The sequence below is a fragment of the Tauraco erythrolophus genome, chromosome 10 (assembly GCF_009769465.1).
Source record: "Tauraco erythrolophus isolate bTauEry1 chromosome 10, bTauEry1.pri, whole genome shotgun sequence".
Lineage (NCBI taxonomy): Eukaryota > Metazoa > Chordata > Aves > Musophagiformes > Musophagidae > Tauraco > Tauraco erythrolophus.
The window spans coordinates 33,111,950-33,135,635 of record NC_141474.1 but is presented as its reverse complement, the minus strand read 5'-3'; the positions used below and the strand labels follow the sequence as shown (position 1 = coordinate 33,135,635).

General features: G+C 40.8%; 1 protein-coding gene across 1 annotated transcript; it reads right to left on the bottom strand.

The window, feature by feature from the left end:
- Positions 1-152: 152 nt before the first annotated feature.
- ALG6 (ALG6 alpha-1,3-glucosyltransferase) lies at positions 153-23,686 on the bottom strand. The gene is made up of 15 exons (XM_086617576.1): positions 23,672-23,686; positions 21,228-21,332; positions 17,600-17,684; positions 14,110-14,199; positions 13,092-13,180; positions 10,713-10,795; positions 9,953-10,017; positions 7,481-7,666; positions 6,833-6,968; positions 4,840-4,925; positions 4,187-4,271; positions 3,029-3,099; positions 1,227-1,295; positions 892-1,090; positions 153-619 (listed from the first exon to the last, which is right to left on the bottom strand). The coding sequence occupies exons 2-15, from the start codon at positions 21,307-21,309 to the stop codon at positions 422-424; spliced, it is 1,524 nt and encodes a 507-aa protein (XP_086473702.1). The 5' UTR covers positions 21,310-21,332; positions 23,672-23,686; the 3' UTR covers positions 153-421.

Genomic DNA, 23,686 nt, shown 5'->3' with positions numbered 1-23,686 from the left:
ACCAGTCGAGAGCTTCTGCTTAACCTGCACTACTTCACTTGCTGGTGCTTTTTATGCTGGGAAATGTGTAAACTTAATGCCAACAAAAGAGTTTCCTGTTCTGCTAATGCAGCGAGGGTATTTTAGCATTAATTCAAAATTTGGTCCTTTATTAGGTATTTTACGTTTACAAATGGTAACAAAAGTATTACACTTCTGAAGAAAACACACCAAATCACGTTTCCAAGTGCTCTTCAAAACACGTCTCCTTTAAAACAGTCTTTGATTATTTTGTGTTTAAATATGCATAACACATTTCCTGATTTTCATCAGGTGACAGGAATTGTACTACATCACAAACGGGTTTACCTGCAACGCCAGACACTGCTCACTGAAAACACTCTGCCCTTTCACAGCTTAGTCCTTGATCTTCACAGGTTCATTAACTGGTTTTCTTCTGACTTCTACTATTTTTCGTGTCCCAGAGTATAACGACATTAAAATACACCCAAAATAATAAAAAGTGTAAGCAAGAAGCAACGGACACAGATACAGGGAACAAATCCGGGAACCTCTGCGGAGGATGCACTGCAGCACTCAGCAGGGACAGGGCACCCATCAGGGTTACGGAAAGAAGGAACTGTAAGATAAGGAATGATGTATTAGCTAGTGGTGATGTAACACCTCAGATGAGTAAGCTGTTACTTTCAGTACTTGGGGGCTCTGTATTCTTCAATCTATACACAAATGACATCGCAGAAAAAAATAAATTATTGCACACCTCTACACAGATAGTGTGGCTTTCCCTGTTTGGGGCTTTATACACAGTTACAGACATAAAACTGGTTTATGCAAGTACTTCGGTACCATGAAGAGCTGCAAGTAAGAGTTATAGGAGTTCAAATTGCTTACCAGACTCCTGACAATCTTGGGAAATGACTTAAACCAAGAAACATAGCCCTTCAGGGAAAGGGAGAACGGTTTCAGCTGCAGGTCCTCTGCGGAAGTCTTCTCAAATATGGAGAAGGAAGCCACACAGGCCGACAGGAACGCCGGCGCCGTCACGGCGTAGGCCAGCAGCAGGTCGTCCTTCAGCAGCAGAGGCAGCATGCTGTCCGGACAGAATTGCCCGCGGAAGTGAGCGCGCACGCCGAGTTGTATTTCACAGAACGTAAAAAGAAGAAGAAAAAATACATTTATTGAGGAAGAGTGATGTTTTAAAATAATGGTAATAGCGTCCAACTCACCTGAAAGTCGACACGAGTAAAAACCACGTAGCCATAAAAGGGATTTCGTTTATGATTAAGCAGACTGGTCTAGAACAAAGAGAGGAAACACAGATATGCCAATGCTGAAGCGACAGCGATTCACCCTCTCAACCTTCCCCTGCCCGGGGAGGCAGGGCACAGCTCTGCCCGCTCCCCACGGCACAGGCTCCGAAAATCCAGGAGCAGGCAGCACCCAAAGCGCTGCGTGTCCCCTGCTGGGGCACCCGGCTCGCCCCAACACCGCACTGAACCCCAACGGGCACACGTTCTGCCCCGTACGGGGTCCGCAGGGGGACAGTCAGCGGGCAGAACGCTTACAGCGCGTGCCACTGGCACTCGGAGCCAGCCGGGGCAGTGCCCGCTCCGCGCAGGGCTCCAAGGAGCACCCGTGCTGCCTCTCCAAATCTTCCTGTACCAAACATCACCTCCAGCTGTGCCCGGGACATCCATGCAAAAAAGCAAAGCTGCTGACTGCCCCTGCTGCCCTCACCTCCTCTGGGGCAGGGGATGAGGAAAACATACCTTAATGACAAAGGGAGAGAAGGACCCTTCACTCATGCTGTCACTGAGGTACTGATCGCCCAGTTCAACTTGCCACCACGCTCCAGCCTTGCTGGGCAGCCAAGTACCTATCTCTGCTGTCTATGGCAGCATCACCTCAGCCACCCCCACAGCCAGTCTGTCCCTGGACAAACGGCTGTGCTCTGTGCCACCCCGTAGTCCAGGAAATGCAGTCAGAGCACGGGCCCGGAGAGATGAGTGAAGGAGACCCCAGCATGGCTGTGTTTGTGTGCTTTCATGGAATGGTTTGGGTTGGAAGGGACCTTAAAGATCACCCAGTTCCAACCCCCCTGCCATGGGCAGGGACACCCTCCACTACACCGGGTTGCTCAAAGCCTCCTCCAACCTGGCCTTGAACACTTTCAGGGATGGGGCCGCCACAGCTTCTCTGGGCAACCTGTGCCAGTTCCTCAGCACCCTCAGTGTAAAAAATTTCAGTTTAAAGCCATCACCCCTTGTCCTATCACTACATGCCCTGGTCAAAAGTCGCTCTCCAGCTTTCTTGTAGCCCCTTCAGGTACTGGAAGGCTGCTGGAAGGTCTCCCCAGAGCCTTCTCTTCTCCAGGCTGAACAACCCCAACTCTCTCAGCCTGTCTCCAGCCCTCACATCATTTTTGTGGCCTCCTCTGGACACGCTCCAACAGCTCCATGTCCTTCTTGTGTTGGGGACCCCAGAGCTGAACACAGCACTGCAGGGGGTGGTCTCAGGAGAGCAGAGCAGAGGGGCAGAATCCCCTCCCTCGACCTGCTGCTCACGCTGCTTTGGATGCAGCCCAGGACATGGTTGGCTTTCTGGGCTGCCAGCGCACATTGCCGGCTCATGGTGAGCTTCTCATCCACCAGCACTCCCAAGTCCTTCTCCTCAGGGCTGCTCTCAATCCATCCCCGCCCAGCCTGTACTTGTGCTTGGGATTGCCCCGACCCACGTGCAGGACCTTGCACTTGGCCTTGTTGAACTTCATGAGGTTCTCACAGGCCCACCTCTCCAGCCTGTCCAGGTCCCTCTGGATGGCATCCAGTGTGTCCACCACACCACACAGCTCGGTGTCATCAGCAAACTTGCTGAGGGTGCACCCGATCCCACTGTCATTTACAAGTTATTCAGAAAAGCAAATGTGTAGAGTTTTTAAAATCAGATGTATTTGTAAGTGAGAAAGCAGCATGCAATAACAAGATGAGGCAAAGATCAAAATATATCCCCAGAAAAATAATTTACTTACACTGACACTAGAAGAATAGATTTTTCATGTACTTGAAAGGAGAACAGGAAAAATGACAATGCACAACTAACCTTAGGAAAGGAAATCAGAGATAAATTATTATACGTGACTGCAATGCAGAGCCCTGTTTCAGTTTCTCTGCTGGCATAGGCTTAACATGAATGCATGAGCTAAATGATCTGATTTTTCTAATTAACTGCTACATTTACTCTGGTGCAATTTACAAGTACACAGAGCTGCTTCCGTAACCACCTATACATACAAAAAACACATTGTTTGAAAGTTTACCTGGAATTATTCAGAAAACACTTCATGTGAAGAGCCCTCACACTGGCTTAGCTAATAAACACAATATTCACGTACGTAAGCACAGGGAAAGTTCCGTCACAGTGAGAACTGCCCACTTTTTGACATAAAATGTTGCTCATCATCATTAACAGCCAATACACTAAAGTAAACAAATTGTCTTTTTTCCCCCCACCAAATAAAAATCACACTGTAAATCATAAACCCATTCTTAGAAAGGAGAAACGTTCGTTTTAGGCAATGTTGCGATAAACTCTCAAACATTGCTTACGTAAAATTAAAAATAGAAATTACCTTGTAACTTTTGAAACCTTAAGACCAGCTCCATAGAATCTTGATTTCAAGGAAAAGTGATTTTTGCACGTAAGTCATGTTAATGTGCTTTAAATTCAGTGATATAATGTGACTAAGAAGGGGGAAACATTTGGGAAAATAGGATCATTTTCTTTTCAAACCGCTAATGAGCTTACAATGTCCATCTTGGGACTTTTTGATTGAATTTTGCAGCCAATGCAGTCAGCTAAACAAAAAGATGAGAAATTCCAACTCTAGAAGAGGCTTTAATATGTACGGAATCTTCCAAAGGCTCTTCAGAGGAAGACAATAAAAATCCAGCATTAAATCAAGAAAATTGAGGCTAAAGAAAAAAGCCTGGATTTAAAAGACAGGTCAGTTCCCCCCGGACACATGACAGCAAGGCACTTTTTAACCAATCTTTTCAGAGAAACAGGATGGTGTTCAACGGCACACGTACTTCTGCGCGTGGCAGAAACGGTAAGTAGAACTGTTGGTCACACACCAGTGCTCAGTGGTGGGCATAAACCAAGAAGCAACTAAAAGAAATCCACTTACCAAAGCAAATTTAAATCCTCGGAGCGAAGGCTGGACGGTTAGTTTGATACAAGTAGGAAGCAGGCTCAGGAATGTTACAGCGAAACTAAAGAATTTTGTAAGAAAAAAAGAGAAATACATGAGCAATCCCATCCATGGTATCATATAATCACTTTTGAGAGCTGTGTAAGTCAGGAATTCAATTGTCATATTCGGAAGTACAGGATCACTCAAGGAGACTCCATGACAAGAGAAGAGCACTGAACGCCCTTCGCGGACACAAGTGCTTCCGAAATAGGAATACAGCTTTTCCGTTGCTTCGGACCCCACAGACCTAGGCTTGACTTGTTCACTTATTCAAAAGACAGAACTGTGACCTCTGACTTTTAAGAGCACTAAAAGAGGTGATTCTTTGAAGAGGAAAGCACTCAAATTTTAACTCAGTTTGCACCACTCAAGTACCTTAAATCACTACATAAACAAGCAGGAAATTTTTCAGTCATAACTATTCCTAAAAGTACCTGGGGAAACCCTTATCACTTGGGAGAAAAGTACAGTGTAGGAAAGAAAACATGTTTTCAAGATATAAACACCACTTCTCATAATTCTTTGACAAAAATTACTCATTTTGCAAAAAATAATGGAAATAAAAACCTACCTAAAGCATGTCTTACCTGAGTTTTAGTTGAGTTTGAGGTGATACTATAGTCTTTATCTTTATAAGGACACTTAGACTGCACCAAATATTGGCTACTTTATCCTAGAAGGAAAACAGAAAAGGTAATTAGTGATAATGACACTCATTTAAAGTCATGTTTGCGACAACAACAGGGCTTGGGAGGCAGGGGATTGTTGGGTTTCTACCATAATACTGCAAAAAGACACTTGGAGATACACTTCATATTCTTAGATGCACTTGAAATTATTCTGATCTTCAAAAATGGAAAGTTTCAAGAGACTCAACTAAAACACATTTTAAAATAACTAAGAAACAGTTTTTCAACACAAGAGGCTACTTCTCAATGCATGAGATCACGCGTCTGGTGAAAACAGGGCTCTGAAACTCTCTGTCCCTGATTAAACACTGCCATACATGAATCTTTTTCCCAAAGTGAAGGTGTTCTGTGTATCGTCACATTTCGTTACATACCTGAATGTCTTTAGCTGTGCTTACTGCTTGCTAGCAATGACAGAGTTAACCTCTCATAAATCAAGAAGCCTAAAGACATTAACAGTTGTGCTAGGATCACTTTCAAAATTAAATTTGTAACTACAGCTATCACGCTCGTGAAACTCATCCCTAAACAGCTGCTTGAAGCACAGCTGTGTAGACATAACAGCAAGAAAGCTACTAGCACCAACAACTGAGCCGGCCTCCTCACGTGCTCACGAGCAATACGGACTATGCGCCCCAAACCTGCTGAGGATTACCAGCCAAGGGAGGGCTTGGCAGCACCAGCAAACACACGGGCCGCCCACTTCACAGCCAGTACCATTTTACCACCATCAGCATTTGTTGCCGCTGCTGGAAACGGGAACCGATTCAAAGAACCTGTCACACGCACCCCAGGATAGATTTACTGCGCGTTGCTTACGTGGACAATTTCTCATTTCATCTAGATTAGCATCCAGCAAGTCACGCCCCTGATCGACGCAGAAAATATTTGGGCTAATATTAGACTAAAATCCTTAAGCTCTTTCGGACTCGTTGGTTATTGTCCTTCACAGATTTCAATTTTAACCTTTGTACTGGACAAAAAGTGTGGTGACCAAAAGTATTTATTTGTAAATTCCAGCTAATTCCCAGGGAGTAGGGCCATTGGTTATTTTTTGGGGGGCCATTGGTTATTTTTTGGGGGGTGGGTGTTTGGGTTTTTTTAAATGAGCTAGAAGAGAACAACTTCTGAGAACACTTCTGTACCACTGCCTAAACAAAATGTTGCCTTTGGTACATCAGCAGTAACTTTCGAAGAAAAAAGTGCCAGCTGTGATATTATTTATATCTAAAGAACATTAAAAGAAAATTTAAGATGAATCAAACTAAGGAAGCATTTGCTTAAATCCCTCTGACATCGAAACCCGGAAATTCAATGGTTCGTTTTATTGGTTAAACTTCAAGTTGAAAATTTGCTTTTAAAAGACGTCAATAGACAGAGGAAAAGTAAAAAGTAGAACTGGCCTAAAACTTTCGGAAAATATTGTGGAAATTTGCACTGAAAATTCAAGGTGGGTCAAAAAGGAAGTTCTAGGCTGCGCTCAAAATGCCTTTTTTTTTTTTTTTAAGTAATGAATTCTGTTGAAAAAAGGAGAGCAGAAGCAAAGACAGACTGTTAACAGAAGCTGTTAACTTTTAAGGTTACATCTTCTGACACTGTCAATTACTATGGAGTCTATTTCAACGGAAAAATGTATGGATTGAAGTATGGGTTTGATGATGGGATAAGCGTTGTCTCCTCGTATAATATCCTGGAAGATGCCAGCTGAGCTGGGGTTAAATACTGGATGAAATAACTGGCGAGAAATGAGTGCTGAAGAAGCCAGCTCGAGTTACGCGTTCTGTGGTGTGTCTCCCACACGAAATCCCCAAAGGTCACGATGAAGGTTTCTCAAGGGATCCAAGAATACACAACATTTACAGCGGGGTGGGGGAGAAGAAAACATGCATGCCTCAAACAAGCCTCGGTCAATGGGAAAGAGTCTTCTGAGTACTTGCATGATTTGTTCCATGTCGGTACAGAACGGGAGCCAGCAGACAGCGAAGGAAGCCACCACTGTCCCTGCTATTTTAATTAACAATACCAACCTGCAATCAAAAGAAAAAGCTCGCATCAGAAAAGATAAATCCAGCTACGGGTAACATAAGTCAGTTCTTCGTTTATAGCATAATTTTTTTTTTTTTTTTTAAGAGATATAGAACTGAAGGTAACAAATCTAAATGAACAGAGCCACGAGTACCACAGAAAAAATTCATCACCCCCAGATTAGGGAGAACAACTCCATGAGATTCACAAAGCTACTGCCCTCAATCTGACCTGGTTGCCCTCTGCAGCCCATACTGAATTTGGCTTATGGAAGGAAGAGCGCTAAGAAAGGACACCTTAACGGGTTTTGCTGTGTGTTCAGTGAAAATACTTAACGTAGATCTCAACAAGAAATACTTCCTTTGCAGGAGAGGAACATGTTACAACAAGGTAAGTATCTTCCACTAGAAATTCATTCAGAAACGCTCACATGCAAACAAGGAGAATCACATTCTCAGCGCCAGGCTGCCTGGGTGTATTCTTGGGAGAGAGAAAATGATTTGAAGTCACTCACCCCTTTCCTTTCAGTCCCTTCTTGAAGCACTTTCCAAGTAAATAGCAAAAAAAGGGCAGAGAATGGTAGAGTTCCATTTGCTTATAGTTTAAGGCCAAGCAAAACGCCACCGACCCCAGAAGGTCCCAGTCATAAGACAAACAAAGGACAGCCCACACGGCAAAGCCAAGGCTCACTGAGTTGTATATGGTTTTTCACGTCAAGGACAAGAGACATCTTGGTACTGGAAACCAGTAACGAGGGCTCTGGGGGACAGGTGTAAAACAGCATGCAAAATACATTTTTCCAAGTTACTTTTAAAAACACACGGCCAGTTGTGACTGTGTTGTTCACAGACAGAAATAATTTGACTTCTACTCAAAGTGTACGCTTCATGTTTCCGAGGCTTGACTCAAAGCTTGCACAAGCAAAAACGAGGACAAATTGTGTAATGTGTGTGTTAATTACACGTGTAATGTATATTCAGTCAACCAAGCTTCTGGTGACAGTGCTCTGTCAGATGCATCCGGGTAAACATTTCTTTTCTTGGTATTTACATGATTACGGATAAATCTTTCAGGAGTCTCTCCTCCCAGCTCCCAAAAGATATGTGCAGAATATTCAAATACGTCAATATTTAAATTATATATTAATTAGCTCAAGGACTCCTGGGGTTTTGTGATTATATCATACTTGCAACGCACCCTCATGCATGAGCAGCTCCCTTAGCTGCTAATACTGCACAAACAATGAATAATAGTTACTAAAAGCGACGTTATTGCCTTACAATTTTGAGAACAGGTTTCCCAGCTCAGTAGAGTTTGAAGAGACTATTATCTTCCCATTAAATCGCAACAAAAGATCAACTGTTATTTTTACACAATGAGAGAAACCAAACAAGAATACTTGCATTGTCAGAAGTGTCACAATATTTTGGTTTCTCTTTGTCAATATAAATAGCTGTGACAACGCACTCAAATTGTCTACATTGCTTTCAGCCCACTCAAATTCACCGCGTATATTTGAAATCTCATCAACAAACTGTGACACCAAAAGGCTGTGATCTTGCAGAGATGTGTAGCAGAAGTTCAGTAAACCTATTGACTGCTTGGGAGCTGGCCACAGAGAGTAAAGTTAAGAGTCACAGGGCTGGAAGAGGCCACAGGAGACTTTGCAGAACATTTGTCTGCTTGAACACGGCATCTGCTACACCTGTGTCATTCCTGATGTGAGGTTTGCTGAACCTTTTTCAAAAGATTGACCCTGTAGATTCTGTAACATCCACAGACAATCTAGTCCAGCATTTCACTGTAATTAAGGTTCAAAAGATTCTTCCATGTATTTAAAAAAAAAAAAAATATTCTCTGTAGTAACTTAGGGCCATTACTTCTTCCCCTATCCAACACAAGACGCGCAGACAGATTATTGCCTTCCTCTTTGCATGTCTTTTATGTATCATAAAATTGTGGCCCTGTCCCTTCTTCTGACCACCAGCTTCTCTCACCTAAGATGAACTGCATTCCTTCCCATCCCCATTCTTCTAAGTGATGTCTCCAGATGATCTACATCTTTAAAGAGTCGGGCCAAAAATGGAATTTCAGAATTTCCAAACTGTAACTCAAATAGCCAATAGCACTATGAATTTTTTTTCCTTCAGAATCTACTTTCTAAGAAATATCAGTTTCCCAGTTCACCACGCACTCTCTTGGAAGAAAAACCACAAATTAATAAACAATTTGCTTGTCAAAACTTGATTTAGTAGATGCTGAGATTCAATATCTCCTTGGAATATTCAAATACCCACATTTATCACAACTCCGGGATTGCATCCCTCTGGCTCGATGGCATTGAGCAGCACAGCCTGGAGGAATCAACTAACAGCACGCACTTGTTCAAGTGCAAAACAAGTATAAACCCAGAAATCTTACTAAAAAGGACCCACCTGGGCAGGTGTCTGCCACCAATACTGCCCAGTTAGCTCTAATGGCCTAACTCGTATGAGATGCCTGGCTTTTCAATGGTTCAGCACTGAGCCAAGTGAATCCAGTCTCGAGTAACCGCAAAGGCGAGCCAGAATGGTGCATTTTACAGAACTGACCATTATAGACACTCCTCTGCCATCTCAAGAAGATGTAAGGTGATTCTCTCTCCAAACACAAATCACAGGAGCAGAAGCCATCGTTCCATTCGCTGTCATATTGCAGAAAACGCCATAGCACTGACGTTTTCTGCAATAAGGCGACTGATAGAAATACGAGCTGGAGGCACAGAAGGAATGCTGTTTGTGTTTGGATTGATTTGCCCCAATATCAACTATTTATCTCCAATATATTTCAGCCTTACAGTTTTCTTTAATGTATCTGCTTTGGGGTAGGCAGAAGCCCCTGGGATGACTTCGTATACAGAAGTAACCTTCTGCCCAGCTAAAGACAGGTACTGAAGCACAGTGTTACTCTGTAAATGGAAATTCATTTCACTGCAGAACAAGGATACTGGAAGTGTCCGTGGTCAATAAGAATGAGGCCTGGATAAAGCAGTATACACAGAGCACTGGAAACCTAGAAAGAAGGATTCAAAAAAGAGAGGAGAAAATAATTATTTCGAAGTTAGACATCAGACAGAGGAACCTATACTACTTCTCCAGTACAAAGATTTGTCCCTCCACAGTGCGTCCTAGATGTAGGAACCTTCTTCTCTACAGGTAATATTCTGCCAGTAATATTTCAAGGAATAAAAAAAGGATAAAGATTTTCTATAAATAAGAAAATACTTAATGGAGACCGGCCTGCCTTTGGCCAACCAGCTTACAGATCACCCACACCAATCTTAAACCTTGGAACCAATCCAAAAAATCAGACAACTTATTATTCCAAAATTTATTGGTTCTACCACAAGGAGTGTGCAAGACAAAGCAGCTCCTAGATTCTCCCACGTCACAGCACAAACCTTGGGTTTACTACTCAAGTAATAAATTCAGAAAGAAATATATTTCAGGAGTTCATGGCTACTAAACTTCAGAGCATCTTGTTATTGTTACTGAAAGCATTAAAATAATTGTTATAAGTTAATGGCTTTTTTTATCTTTTTAATTGAAAAGCCTTTACTACGACGTACACCGATTGTCATCAGTTTTACATCAATTGAAGCCATCACAGTGTTCTGTATGTTAATTAACTCTCATACTGTTACATTTCTACCCTGTTAACAGTATGTTTTCTTTGTTTGTTAATTTACACACACGCCAGATACTTGCCTTCTTTTTAGTAGATGTTTCTTTCAAGGAAAAACAATATAAAATAACTGCAGGAACATAAACCAGCAAATCAGCAACAAACACTGAAAAATAAAGATCAACTTTATGTTAGAATCCTCCCACATACCTCATCTTAATGCTATTCAAGTTGTGTATTTTCATCCAGATTGTGAATCTTTGACTCTGCTTAACAGTTTTAACTTCTTGATGCTCCACATCTCGGTGGTATTTGGTGTAAAAAGCCTCAGATGGTTCATAACCACACAGTGTTGGGGCGAGACCAGTTGCCTACCTTCTGAATGTGGGGTTTGCATCCGTGTCCTCACTGAAAACTTCACCTTAGTCATTCAGTTCCACTGAAGTCTGAGTCATGTGACTCTAGTTTCAGCTGAATATGCTTTTCTGTCATCTTACATTGCTTTAAAGATAGCTCAGGTTTGGCAGTTACACCAAAGCTAATATTTTTCAGTTGTTTTTGAGAAGGCAAGGAAAAGGTATAGGCAAATAAACATTAAAACATCAGAAAAGTCCTTCATTAGAATAAACTGGGTAGTTCCACTTCAAAGGACAAAAAGAAATAGGTCTACAGAATTTGATCTTGTTAATGTTTCTAACGCTCTCATTTCTGATGTCCCAAAGCTGCTGCTTCCACGTGTTCAGCTGTTTTGGCTCCTGGCACAGCCTCAGTCAATACAGCAGCACACTCTAGTTCCTCACATGCCAAAATGAGAGAAGGCATTCTTAATTCCCAAAAGAAATCAACCACGACTAGACCCAGTCAAGCTGTTTGATGGAAACGATAGTCTGAAGACACAAATAATTAAGAAGCTCTAGATCATACCAATCTCCAGTGTGCCTGTGTGAATTACTAGTGATGTAGATAAATAGACTAAAACTAGTTATTTGGCTTTGATCATCTGCCCACAGCAAATATATGTATGAGGGTCAACGAGAAAACAGAACCAGCAGGACCACCTGCCTAGAATTATGTCAACTCCTGCTCGTGCTTAAATCATCAGGAGAATTCTTCTTGAGTGTTGTCTTAAGAGCCTAAGAAAAATTTCAGATTATTTCTATAAACTGGTTTCAGAAAACGTGCAATTATTCCAAGAGGGAAGCACGCTTTGCCTCTTTTTAGTCACGGGCTTTGGAAGAAAGCGTTTCAAGATACGAGTTATTCAGTGATGAATCATTTTGCAGGCTTAGGCCACAATTAAGCAAACATATACAAGGCGTTGGCGAAACAAATACGCTGACACTTAAAATAAAGGTGTAATACCAACAGCTGCCATCGACCTTTCTGAATTATTTTAATGCATTCTTCTAATGGCTACTGTTCAAAAGTGTTTACCAGTTCTCCTAGACCCATCAGTGGCTTGCCAAGTGAGTTGATCTCAAAATTAATAAAGACCATTTCAAGGGTAATTAAGTTCTAGTGATTTTTTTTTTCAGTTCAATCAATTACTAGAGACCAGACTGAGAGGTTTGTGAAGTACAGAAAAGCTATTGATGAACAACAAATTCTGCTGTTGCAATCAGAAAGCAGTTTGTGGAACTCTACTGTTACGCAAAGCAAAAAAAACAGTTTTAAAAGTCAAGAAAATAGTAACAGGATGACATAAGCATCTGCCATTGCTTAGAGAACAAGAGCTTACTGGCCACATTGTTTGCTGTCCTGCTGATACAGCTACTGAATTGCTATCTACAGTTTTTTTCTGCTCGTTTTATCCTTTTCTTTGCAGAGGCAGTTCAAAATAATCAAATGGTCAGAAAAGCGTCTACATGAAACTTATATTTAGGATAAAAGTAGTAAAATACATTTTTACTTTTTCATTAACAGAAGTTTATCTCTAGAAAGTGGTGACCTTTTGAAAGAAAAGTGACATCTTTAAAATATCAAGTATCTCTCCCTTTCAGATAAAGTATAATGGCTCGTAATAAGGATCTCTGAGACCTCAAGAGGCTGTTAAGTCAGTGAATGCCAGTCTACATGCAAAATAATTTTACAATAAAAATAAAGATAAGCTGAAAATGAAAAGTATATTTATCAGAACGGAAAGGAAAACAACAATTCTATTTTCAAAATTTAAAAATGAGTCTATGGTACAAAAAAAAAGTAGCTTTGTTTTAGAGATTTTACTGAAACAATTTGGTTGAAAACTTGTTTGTGTATTTTATAATTTATATATTATCAGCTTCAAAAATGATAGCAGAAGAGAAAAGAACACGGGACTTTGGTTCATAAATGGACCTGCAAAGCCACCCAAGTCAACTGAGAATAAACCGGTGAAGACAGAGAAGCTGCATGATATTAAACATGCTAAATTAGTAAGCGAGACAAATCTGCACGATCATCCTAAGGAAATATAATTTTCCTACCTGTTGTACGCATAAATAACTTATGTGGCTGACTCTCGTACCCCCGAGATGTGTGCAGAGCAATCCAATCAGGATTTATTAACTTTGCACTGTAAAACAAAGTACAGACACATCAAAATGTAGACAGTTCTCATTTCCCTTTACACTCCTTTCAGCAATAAAGATGACATCCACAGGAGCATATTCCAAGAATTAAGATGAATGAGAAGAAATATTTCAAAGAGCAATAGTAATCAATGAAAGATTTTCCTCACCACTAGATCAGTTTACACTGCAGACTTTAGCTGCTATTTAACAATTAAAAAAATAATAATCTTAGAAAACAGTAAAAATGGAATACAGTATTTATTAGGACAAGATAACCACCTTCAGTCTAGAGCACTGACTTTTAAAAAAACAATTGTAAATACCTTTCATACTCAAGTATTAAATATAAACCATTTACAGTTCACATAGATGCCCCACATAACTGTGCGTGTGCACTTTAACCTACATTCTTATTCCATAAGTCTCATTCCAACAGCAGTAAAGCCCTTGTGGAAAAAGTATTCCAATAACAGAATTCTATTTACATGATATCCAGTCATCAGATGTCACTTGAGCTCTCAATACAAGAGAGGTTTCCCATGCGATGCACCCAATTCCTGCAGCACTTTTCCCTGTGCATCACTGATCCAGCAGTGGCTTATATGGAAAGCTAAATATCTAAATCACGTCTAAATTTGCTAACATTGAAGGCAAAGAGAAGAACATAACCCTTGAGTCCCCCTTGCAAGACAAAAAAATAGCAGTATTAGTTTTAAGCAATAGAGATACACAGAAAATCTACTTCCCTAGCTTTAAAGTAGCAAACAATATTTTCTGTTTCATCAGCTGCCCAGACTGGTAGTTTTAGCTAAAAGTTTCTCTCCTCAGGAAAGAAAGGAAAAAAAAAAAAAAAAAAAAGGGGCAGGGGGCAAGAGGTGAACTTGGTATTTTGTGTTCTCCACAGAATTAAGTATTTAAATAATGAACTTACATGAAAGCACACAGGAAACTGTGATAGGCAGTGAGAGGTGGATAATCAAGGCCCCAGTACAGTAGGTTGTTATCACTTGTATTGAAGTACCTGGAAAAAAAAAATAAAGGATCTACATTTCCAGCTTTGTTTCAGCCCAAGGAAAACACTGAATATTAAACTGAATATTTTATCAATGTATTCGAAATCCAAAAGGAAGTTAGCAACTTCTATATTTGCTTTATTTTACTTCACACACAAAAAAATATTCAAGCAACAAAACAAAAGCCATTCAGAGTACACTCATATGTTTGCAAAACAAAATCTTTTAAAAAGCTGCTAGAGCTTGTTTACCTGGAGAGGGAAAATCCTTAATGTGAACAGAGTTTGACAAAAGTCCAGACACTAAGACAAAGTCTGCACAAAACCAGCTGTACACATCTGCTGTAGCGCTCGGTTTGTTGATGTGGTAGGCTTTGCAGATTCACCTCCACCTGCAAACCCAACCTACACTCTTCATGCATGGCAATTATTCCAGAAGACAGCAGACAATTTGCCAAAAAAGAAAATTAAAACAGTGCAGTTCAAAGGGAATTCCCAAAGAAATTATCTTCTTTATATTAATCCTAGATTCCTTTTTCCTGGCCTTGGACAGCACGTTTAATACATGACAATGACTTCAGAATAGTTAAACTTTGTTAGTTTATAACAGTTAAACTCTTTCAGGCTGTAAAGTAGCAAAGTTGTGAACTGCTTCTACTCAACAGACCTGAACGTGAAAATTCTGAAGAAGCATCAGTTGAAGTCATACTGCTGGAAAGCAACGGAACAGAAGTGGAAAAGGGTGGCAGAAAGATATTACACAGCATGAAAAAGCAGCACAGGTCTGGAAGAAAACTACGGCACAGCAGGTGCACCTAGGCAATTCCGTCGGCACGAACGTAGGAGTTGGGGACTCAGAAGTTCCTCAGGAGGCAACACCAAGTTGTCAGAGTAACACTTCTGGAGTAAGCAACTCATCAGCCATGACCACTTTACCTAGTTCTACCTCAGAACGACCACATCAGAGAAAGGAAAGGGATTTTCCCATTTGTAGCTGACATTTCTACGGAAGGCTGGCAGCAGTTAAAATTAAGTCACCTCTTTCGAATGAGAAACAGAAGGTTTTATCCAAGGAAAACAGAAGTTACAGACTTAAGGCATCAGACCCTTTATATTCCACAGTGAAACAAACTGGCTAGTTGACTAATTGCCAAGGGGCAAGCTCTTAGCATTTCCAGTTTCTCTCTTCAAATGCAGCCAATTTTTGACATTTATTATAGTAAATTATATTTCTTGAATTCCTTATGAGCTGCCTGAAACATCTTCTGAACTGATGATAAATCACATTTCTTTGAGTTGCATCTTTGATTCTTATCCTACAATTCAAGACTACTCGTGTCAAGCCAGTTCAGATTCTTCGTGCAGACTGTAATAGTCTGCAACTTGGTAGTAAAACTTTCCAGTTTTGGTTTGTTGGGGTTTTTTTAACTTTACCTCCCATAAACTCATAGTTTCAACAGAAAAAACAATCCCTATAATCAATAATATTTAGAAAAAAAGCCTTCACAGTTTTAATTAGCAGCATAATAAGAAAGGATGTTCTTAAAATAGCCTTTAATAAATAATGTCAAGGCTCTAAAGAATAATATGAAAAAGAAGCATTTAAATTCTGGCCTCTGGCTCAGAGAAATCTCACGCAAGGAAACTAAATACAAACCATACTGTAGTTTACTCCAGCTTTTTTTATTTTTAAATAAATCTTTGGTTTGGATCAAAGAAAATAAGCATGGAACATGCAGCTGCATTACCTATACGTGCCTGTTCAACAGTAAACACAGCAATTAAGTTTGTGAAAAGATCAGGAGGTTTCCTAAGACTGTGTCCTCACCAGAGAGCTACTCTCTATATTTAACCAGACATAGGCACAGAGGAACACATGCTTGCTGCACAGCCAGCCTTCCTAAGCACTAAACAAATAACGGCACGAGGAGTGATTAGAATCTCAACTTCCAATGTGAACACTATTTTTCCATACCAGAGTATAACATCTTTTCACACCGCGTGCTTGTACGACATAGGAGGGAAAAGACAGCTCAGTATTCCAGAATGTAATCCCTTGCACGTCAGCCTCGATGTTCTTTGCCAAACGCCCAAGATCCAATATGACTTTGCTGTACCAGAGCCTCAATTCTTCAAGCAGACCCAATCCAAAAAAAGTCTGTTATAAATAAAGCCAGGAGCAAATACAACAAGCCTGCGATGCCCAACTGGCAGCCCACAGGCTGAACCCAGCCCGCAATACAGTTTCATCTGTCCCCTGGGAATGCCGAGAAATAACGACTGCTATAACTCTTAATTTTAAGTACATATAGTTCTGTGTAGCAGAGTGGATCAAAGCTGCCAACTCTATTATTATGTCAGCTCTCCGTTATCCCAACTCTGGCATAATGAGGGCTTTGGATATTCCAGCAAACTGGGAAAGAAAAAAATGATAATGGAGATAGAATCAGATAATGGAGATAGAATCAGATGATCTGAAATCACAATGTGATTTCATATATTTACAGAAATACAATTGAATTAATATTCTATTGCCACATCAGTCTGTTCCCCAACAGACAGCCGAGGACAAAATGACCTCAAACAAACAGGATACAACTATCCCTGTTGGAAGGTTCAATTTATTCCAATTTGTGTTGTAGCATAGATATGGACTAAATAATTTTTACTGTTTCACGCAAGCTTCAAGGAGTATTAGAAATAACGTAAAAAGATCTAAAACATTTGGAATAATTTTCTTACAGTTTAAAGCGATCTGTACAAATTAAGCTCACTATCCCAATATCTAGATTCCAGACACACACATTTTAAAATCTGTATGAAGAACACGGGTGCGAACAAGGAACCTGCAGGTATAAAAGCCAGCCTATGCCTCCAGCACAAGAATTCAAGTCTCTGCATTTACTGGCACGCCCCTGCCCCTTAGCTCAGGGGAGATGAGCAGAGTTCCTACTGGTTTTGTCAGTGCTGATAGTCAGGAGAGATTTTATGTGTTAGAGAACTGGAAGTCAGAAAGTTGAACTGATGTTTTACTTTTTTTCTAAACCACCTGAACAAGTTTCTCTATCATTTCTCATATAAGCCTACTGAAAAATTGTTTCTTGACCTTTCCAGCCAATTCAAAACAAAGTTGGAGCTTCACAACAGAGACACCTACCAGCCAGAATATTTTGTTACACAAGCTCACAGTTACCACGTCAAAGTTCCAAACGTTAGCTTTTTTCTTTTTTTGTAAAGAAAACAGCACCTCAGCCTAAGAACAGAGTGATACTGTATTACTACAAAAAGGTTTTTAGAATAATTCAGGGAACAACAGAAGATACTACAGAGATCTTAAGTAAGACACAAAACAGCTTCGTTACAATTACATTTACCCCTTTGTAACCTGGACTACAACAGCACTACGTACCACTGCCGGATCGGTAAATTGTAAGTAACTTCCTGCCAGTGTCTCTGAGCTTCATAGTCTCCATACATCGGTGGCTTTCCTGCACCTACAAAGAGATGACAGAGCATTTAGGAATTTATTCGGGTTATGGAGATTGCTTTTCCTCCATATATATTTGCATATTAATATATTACTAATTTTATTCTCCATTCCTCTCTGACATTTGAGAACAAAATAGAGAGCTCATCTGCTGTGCCATCTAACAGAGAGGGGAAAAAAGAAGTTGTGCGTTCTTTTGGCTTTCTGGATATTTCTGAAATAAGCATTTATCAAGATATTTCACTGTGAAGAACTGCTTCCTCATCTGACAAAAAAAAAAAATCATTTCCAAGCGTAGATGAAAAATGTGGCACTTTCTCTGAAATAAGAAAACGTACATTATGGACATCTCGTACTGACTGTGCGTGAACTACTTGCCTTTCTCAGTATATAATAATTGGCAATGTTCTCACCTGTGTTTCAGCTGTGTTGTCGTACCTTGCTATGTAAAAGTATTTAAAAAAAAGCCTTATTTTCAAGTTTACTTGGAACCAGGACCTGCTGCAAGTGCCCCAGTTCCTCTCCTTTTCCTCTTGTGCCTGCTTTGCAACACTAGCAAGAATACTGCATCCGTCCCTTTCCCCATGATTCTTAATAAATAAGAAGAGCCATTTGCAAAATCAAGCCAAACAGAACAGGTTTAAGAGAATTTTTTCTCATAATCCACAGAGCTTTCTACACAATAACTGCTTCGTTTTGGTTTACAGGAATTGAAAAATGAGCGATTGTTACGCAGCAGTTCTGCAAAGTGAGTTACGTTAAAGGACACTTTTCACACATGCATACCTAAGCCTCTTGGGAATTTTTTTTTTTTTCCAGAGGAAAAAAAGCTTTATCAATGCAAATATTTCGGACATCTACTCATAAACAACTCCCTCAACGTTAACTCTGATAATGGCAATATGTTAAGCATCTTTATCACAGAGTTTATTTACTTCTATTAGCCTGTGCTTGTTGAGAACAGAAACTGATAGCACTTTCAGTAAAATATTGACACTAAGCAGACAGAGATTTAAGAGTTTCTTTAAAATATAGGAAAGCCATCTATATTTTTTTCACATGATCTATGTTTGTAGGAGTCACACAAGCTCAGATATGTACTATTTACTCCTGGGTAGTGTCAAGAACAGATTATCTCCACTAATTTATTCCTAGGTAGTAGAGCAGATTATCTCCACTACATGACACATTCAAGTAGAAGTTTCCCAAATAAGTGAGGTCAGTTTAAGAGGAGGAGTTTTATCAATGTCCATTCTGTAGCTATAAATTTTTTGAAAAAGTACCTGTCATAGGATTAACAAAATATAAAAATAGGTGTTATCAAATTTTAAAGTGTGTTTGTGTGTATATACATACATATACACATAATAGAAACATACACATTTTATTTCAGCTTCTCCCTCTCTCAAAAAAAAAAAAAAGGAAGAAATTAATTGGCTTCAGAAAGATCAAGAGAGATCTTAACCCAAAGGTTCGATTACTAGAAGCCAAACACAGAGACTGATCACACATCAGCTAGTTTGAGAATACATATTTAGCTTCTGTCTACAGCAAGCATCAAGTACACAGCCAAACAGAACTCAGAATTAATAAAATGGAGTGTTTTATTTCAAAAGGGTCACAAATACTTTAAGTATTACAGTGGTCTTATTCAGTTTTAGTGTTACCTGAAACAGACATTTTTAAGGGTCTGAAGCTGCCTTTCAACACAGGTATTTAGCTTCTACTCATTTAGTAGGAGTTTGGCAACACATTAAAAAAAAAATGCATTAATCTATGCAACCAGATTTTTCCTCAATAATTCTCCAAGACCAACTAATCTACAGACATCATAAACAGTAACCTTTCAAAACCAGGTATTAGTTATCTGCTTTTTCACCATCATGACCCTAATTCCAGAGGCAGATCCAAAAGCATGCTAGATGGCAAGCAAAAGAATGGAAACGGCACAGCAAAACCACACTGCACAGCAAACGAGGGCAGAATTACCCTCCTTGCTGTGGCCATCCATGCCACACGTGGCTTCCAAGTATGCCAAGTCAGCATTTCTACAAGAGTCTGCTTCAGAGACCAACTACTTCTAATCCTTTGCTCAGTTTTATTGCACTGAACAGCAGCGAAAGGAAGAAAAGAGGACCACATCAGTTTAAATATTACCCTGCCCATTTTTTTTTCTTGCTCTTGTCATTAAAGGTTTATTGCATCTGAAGGAAACCAAAGAAGAAAACTCAGGTCCCGTGTACTTGTGCATTTGACAGCTCTTTCTAACATTCAGGTTTGTCGTCTTTTTTTCAGCCAGCCAGTGCTCAAAGTTAAGCACATGCTTTAATAATTTGATGGACTGGATCAGAATCAGCTTTTCCTATTGCAAAAGAAGGTACATGATCATTCTGTATGAAACAAGATCAAAATATTGTTATTTTAGTTCAGGCGTCGTTTTAAGACTCTGTCAGAATCTTGATTGGTTTGAAATTAAATCAACTTAAAAAAATAGTTAATGTAATTGTAAATACTTGCAGTACAACAGAAATTCAGTATTGCATGGCAAAAGACAGGGTGTTTGTTTTTCTGCCTATAGATGGATAGAAAAGAGCCCCAGTTACCCACAGAACAGATCTCTTACGATGGCATTTTCACAAAGCAAATTCAAAATAAAACAACTGTGTAAAAAGGCATGCATGCGACTTATCTTCAAGCAAATTCCTTCAAGTAAATGAAACCCAGGAGTTACCAGTTTAAAAATCACCAGAATCATACTGAACAGCTCCGACTCAGGGGACGAGGCTCCCAATTGCCTTAACAGAAAGCCAGCATTGAATTTGACTGAGCTTGTCATTCTTTTAGCTGATGGGGATTGAAAATAATGATTCATTTTTTAAAACAAAAACCTGCAGAAAGCAAGCTTTGTGCAAGCTTATGCCAAGTGTAGGAATGGCACCGAGAAATTTGGAAAAAAGCTTGCTAGTTCTTTGCAAGTATTATGAGATGGGGAGGAGAAAAGCTCATCTATTAGAAGAATATCGCTCTGGTTCATGCTGTAAACAATCTTAAGGAAGTACAGCTACAAGGCAGAGTGTAATCACTCACTCCACGTCACCTTTACACCGTCTTCATTATCACCAGTACAGTTTTATCTAAATATAAATTAAGGCTATACCTGTTATTAAACTTAAAGGACAAGATTAAACACGTGTACAATTGGATTGTGGTAATATTCTGCAGCTGCTGAAATAACAAAGGCATGAGGGTGAACAACCAGCTGTTCTTTGGCTCCTCCTAAAACACTACTGACCGTCAATGCCTCAAAAAAAATAAAGTTACAGTCTTTCTTCAGCATTTTGTTCCAAGTGGCTGTGATTTTAATCATTGCACACTTCAGAAAAATAAGAACAAGGTATTATAGGAACCTTAGGGAAACAAGGAGGCACTAAAATATGACAACGCTTGAAATAACACATTGCTTCCTGTTTATGATTTTATATTTTAATTTCTCACAAGCTCCATAATCCACCTTCATGTGGTTACTTTACAGCCCGTGAACATACATTACCTGAGTAAGAACCAAGCGACACAGCCCAGCGTACAGTGAGTGCCAGTAAAACAGTAATTGTCATTAAGCTCCACTTCTCCATAGCTGGTCTCAGCCAGAAGGTACCTGGAAAAACACCACAAACATTGCTGTCCATGTCTGTTCCTCAGGTGTTTAATGGCACTACTGCCAGTCCCTGTTTGCTCCCACCCAGAAGCATCCCGTTACTATCCCGCGTCTGGAAGCACGTTGCCATCAGGAAGGGCTTTCAGTTCTGGATAATTCCTAACCTTAATAAGCTCCACACAATTTGTTATGCAAATATGTAGCACGTTTTACTTTTAAGTGGCAAGAGAAGATTCTACAAGACACCAGTAGAAAAGACTGCGGTGGTGGTCAAAATACTCACGCCAACCACGTACATTAAGTAGCTCAAAAACTAATATTCACCCCTGAACAAGAAAAACCTCCACATGGTCTATAAATGCCTATAAAAACTCCTAGATTAATAACTCATTAGAAAAAAAATATTGTGAACAAGCATATGGTTTTAAAAAGTGAGCAAATGTTCCAGTATGAAGTTAATGCCACTGATTTTCTCCATTAACACCACGGCCAAATTATGCAAAATTACCAGATCTGGTAAAGGCTTCTCCATTGGTTTAAACACATTCCAAACCGATTTAACAGTTAATAAAAGTTACCTATGTACTGGCAGGTCTTATGCTGGAGCAGGTATTGTCTATTCTCCTGCAGCCATTATAAAAGCACTGAGCCCATCATAAACTCTGTTCCATGTGTTCTAGCTAATTCCACAGGAACACAGTCAGGAGCCGGAACATTATCAAAAAATCGAATGTGTACTGCCTGCCCAGGAATGCAAACATCTGGCATTAATGATGAATTAATTCAGATCCCTGATCTGAATCTTACCTCAGTATCCCCGATATGCAAAAAGGGGCTTGAAATTCTACCTCTCCCTTCCCAAGCACAAGCACACTATCCATCAGCTGCCTCTCCCTAGAGGGTATGCCAGGGGAAATCTACCAGGTTCAAGAGATCTTCTTCATCCTTCTACCCCAAAAAGGCAGGAGGACTGATCTCCCACCAAGCTTGCTTGTTCCAGTGACAATAAGAAACGTTGCTAGATTTGTCAAATTAAAGGCCACACGCATCAAACTCAGAAATCAAGAAACAGGAAGGTGACGATGTTGCCCTATGCAAAAAAAAAAACCCTCTAACTACAGAATATGCAAACTGTGACCCAGAGAATCAAAAATATTTTGGTCTGAGTGAGAAAAAAAATTGAAGAAGAAACTGCTCCAGTCTTGATGGCGAGAGACAGCAGTAAATCCAAAGGCTGTGCTTCTGCCAAATCTGCAGCAGGAGCACCCTTCCCTCCACGGTCAGCAACAGACACACTACAGAAGACTGGAAGAGGCTGGTGCAGCTGCCAAAGACTCTCCTTGCACAAGAGGCATCATCCAGTTTGAGCGGGTTTAACATACTTGCCACTGCCAAATAAAAAAAAAAAAGAAACAAAAAAAAAAAACACCATACAGCAGCAGTGCTGAACCGCTGGTTTAGTAACAGACAAGCAACATCTGAGACAGGTTGAGGTTATTCTGCTCAAACCACATCTGCGTTTCTTCACAGGAAGGCATGACCCAACACCACCACCAAGGGGAAAAAAAAAAAAAGTTACTTTATAAAGCTATGCCAGCAGCAGATCACCATCTATAGGTAGGAAGGTGAACGCTGATATTTGCACACCTGTGCCCGAACCGCAGGACAGGCACTTTTAGCTAAATAAAGGATTCTGAAGGTCAGCTCTGTAGGTCGTTTTACCCTAAACGAACCGTCGTGCGTCCTAAACTTGGGTCCAACAACTTCCTCTATGACTTCCAAAGTCAAGTGTCCCAAGCCCGGCCTCTCCCTTCTATAAAACACTCACATCTGCCTTCCTTTCCATCTCCAGTTAGGACCACTATTAATTAATTATTCCCCCTGAATTCCTCCACAAAGCCAGTCTCGCTCCCGCATCCCTGTTCCTCTCATTTCCTCCCGGCTTTCCTCGCACCCGCAGTAACTCGCATTTTCTGGGCTGCTGCGTTTCTCCCTCCTCTCCTCCCAAACGGAGGAATAACTTCATCCCGCACCCCCCGCGACCAACCCTCTGCCTTTGTTAGCTTCCAAAGCACCGACCTCCCACTTTTCCTGCCCCACGGGTAAAACCCGCGCCTGCCCTCAGCCCACCCCGCTCCGGGCGGCCCCCCCGAGCCCCCAGCCGCCGCCCGCGGAACCGCCGGCGGGGCGGAACCGCCGGCGGGGCGGCCCCGCGCACTGACGCCGCCCGCCCTGGCCCGCCGGCGGCGCGCCGAGCGCTGAGGTGACGCCGCCACTGCTCTCCCTCCCTCCCGCCACAGCCCTTCCCGCCGCTCCGGCGCGAGCCCGCGGCTCCTTACTGGACACAACCGGCG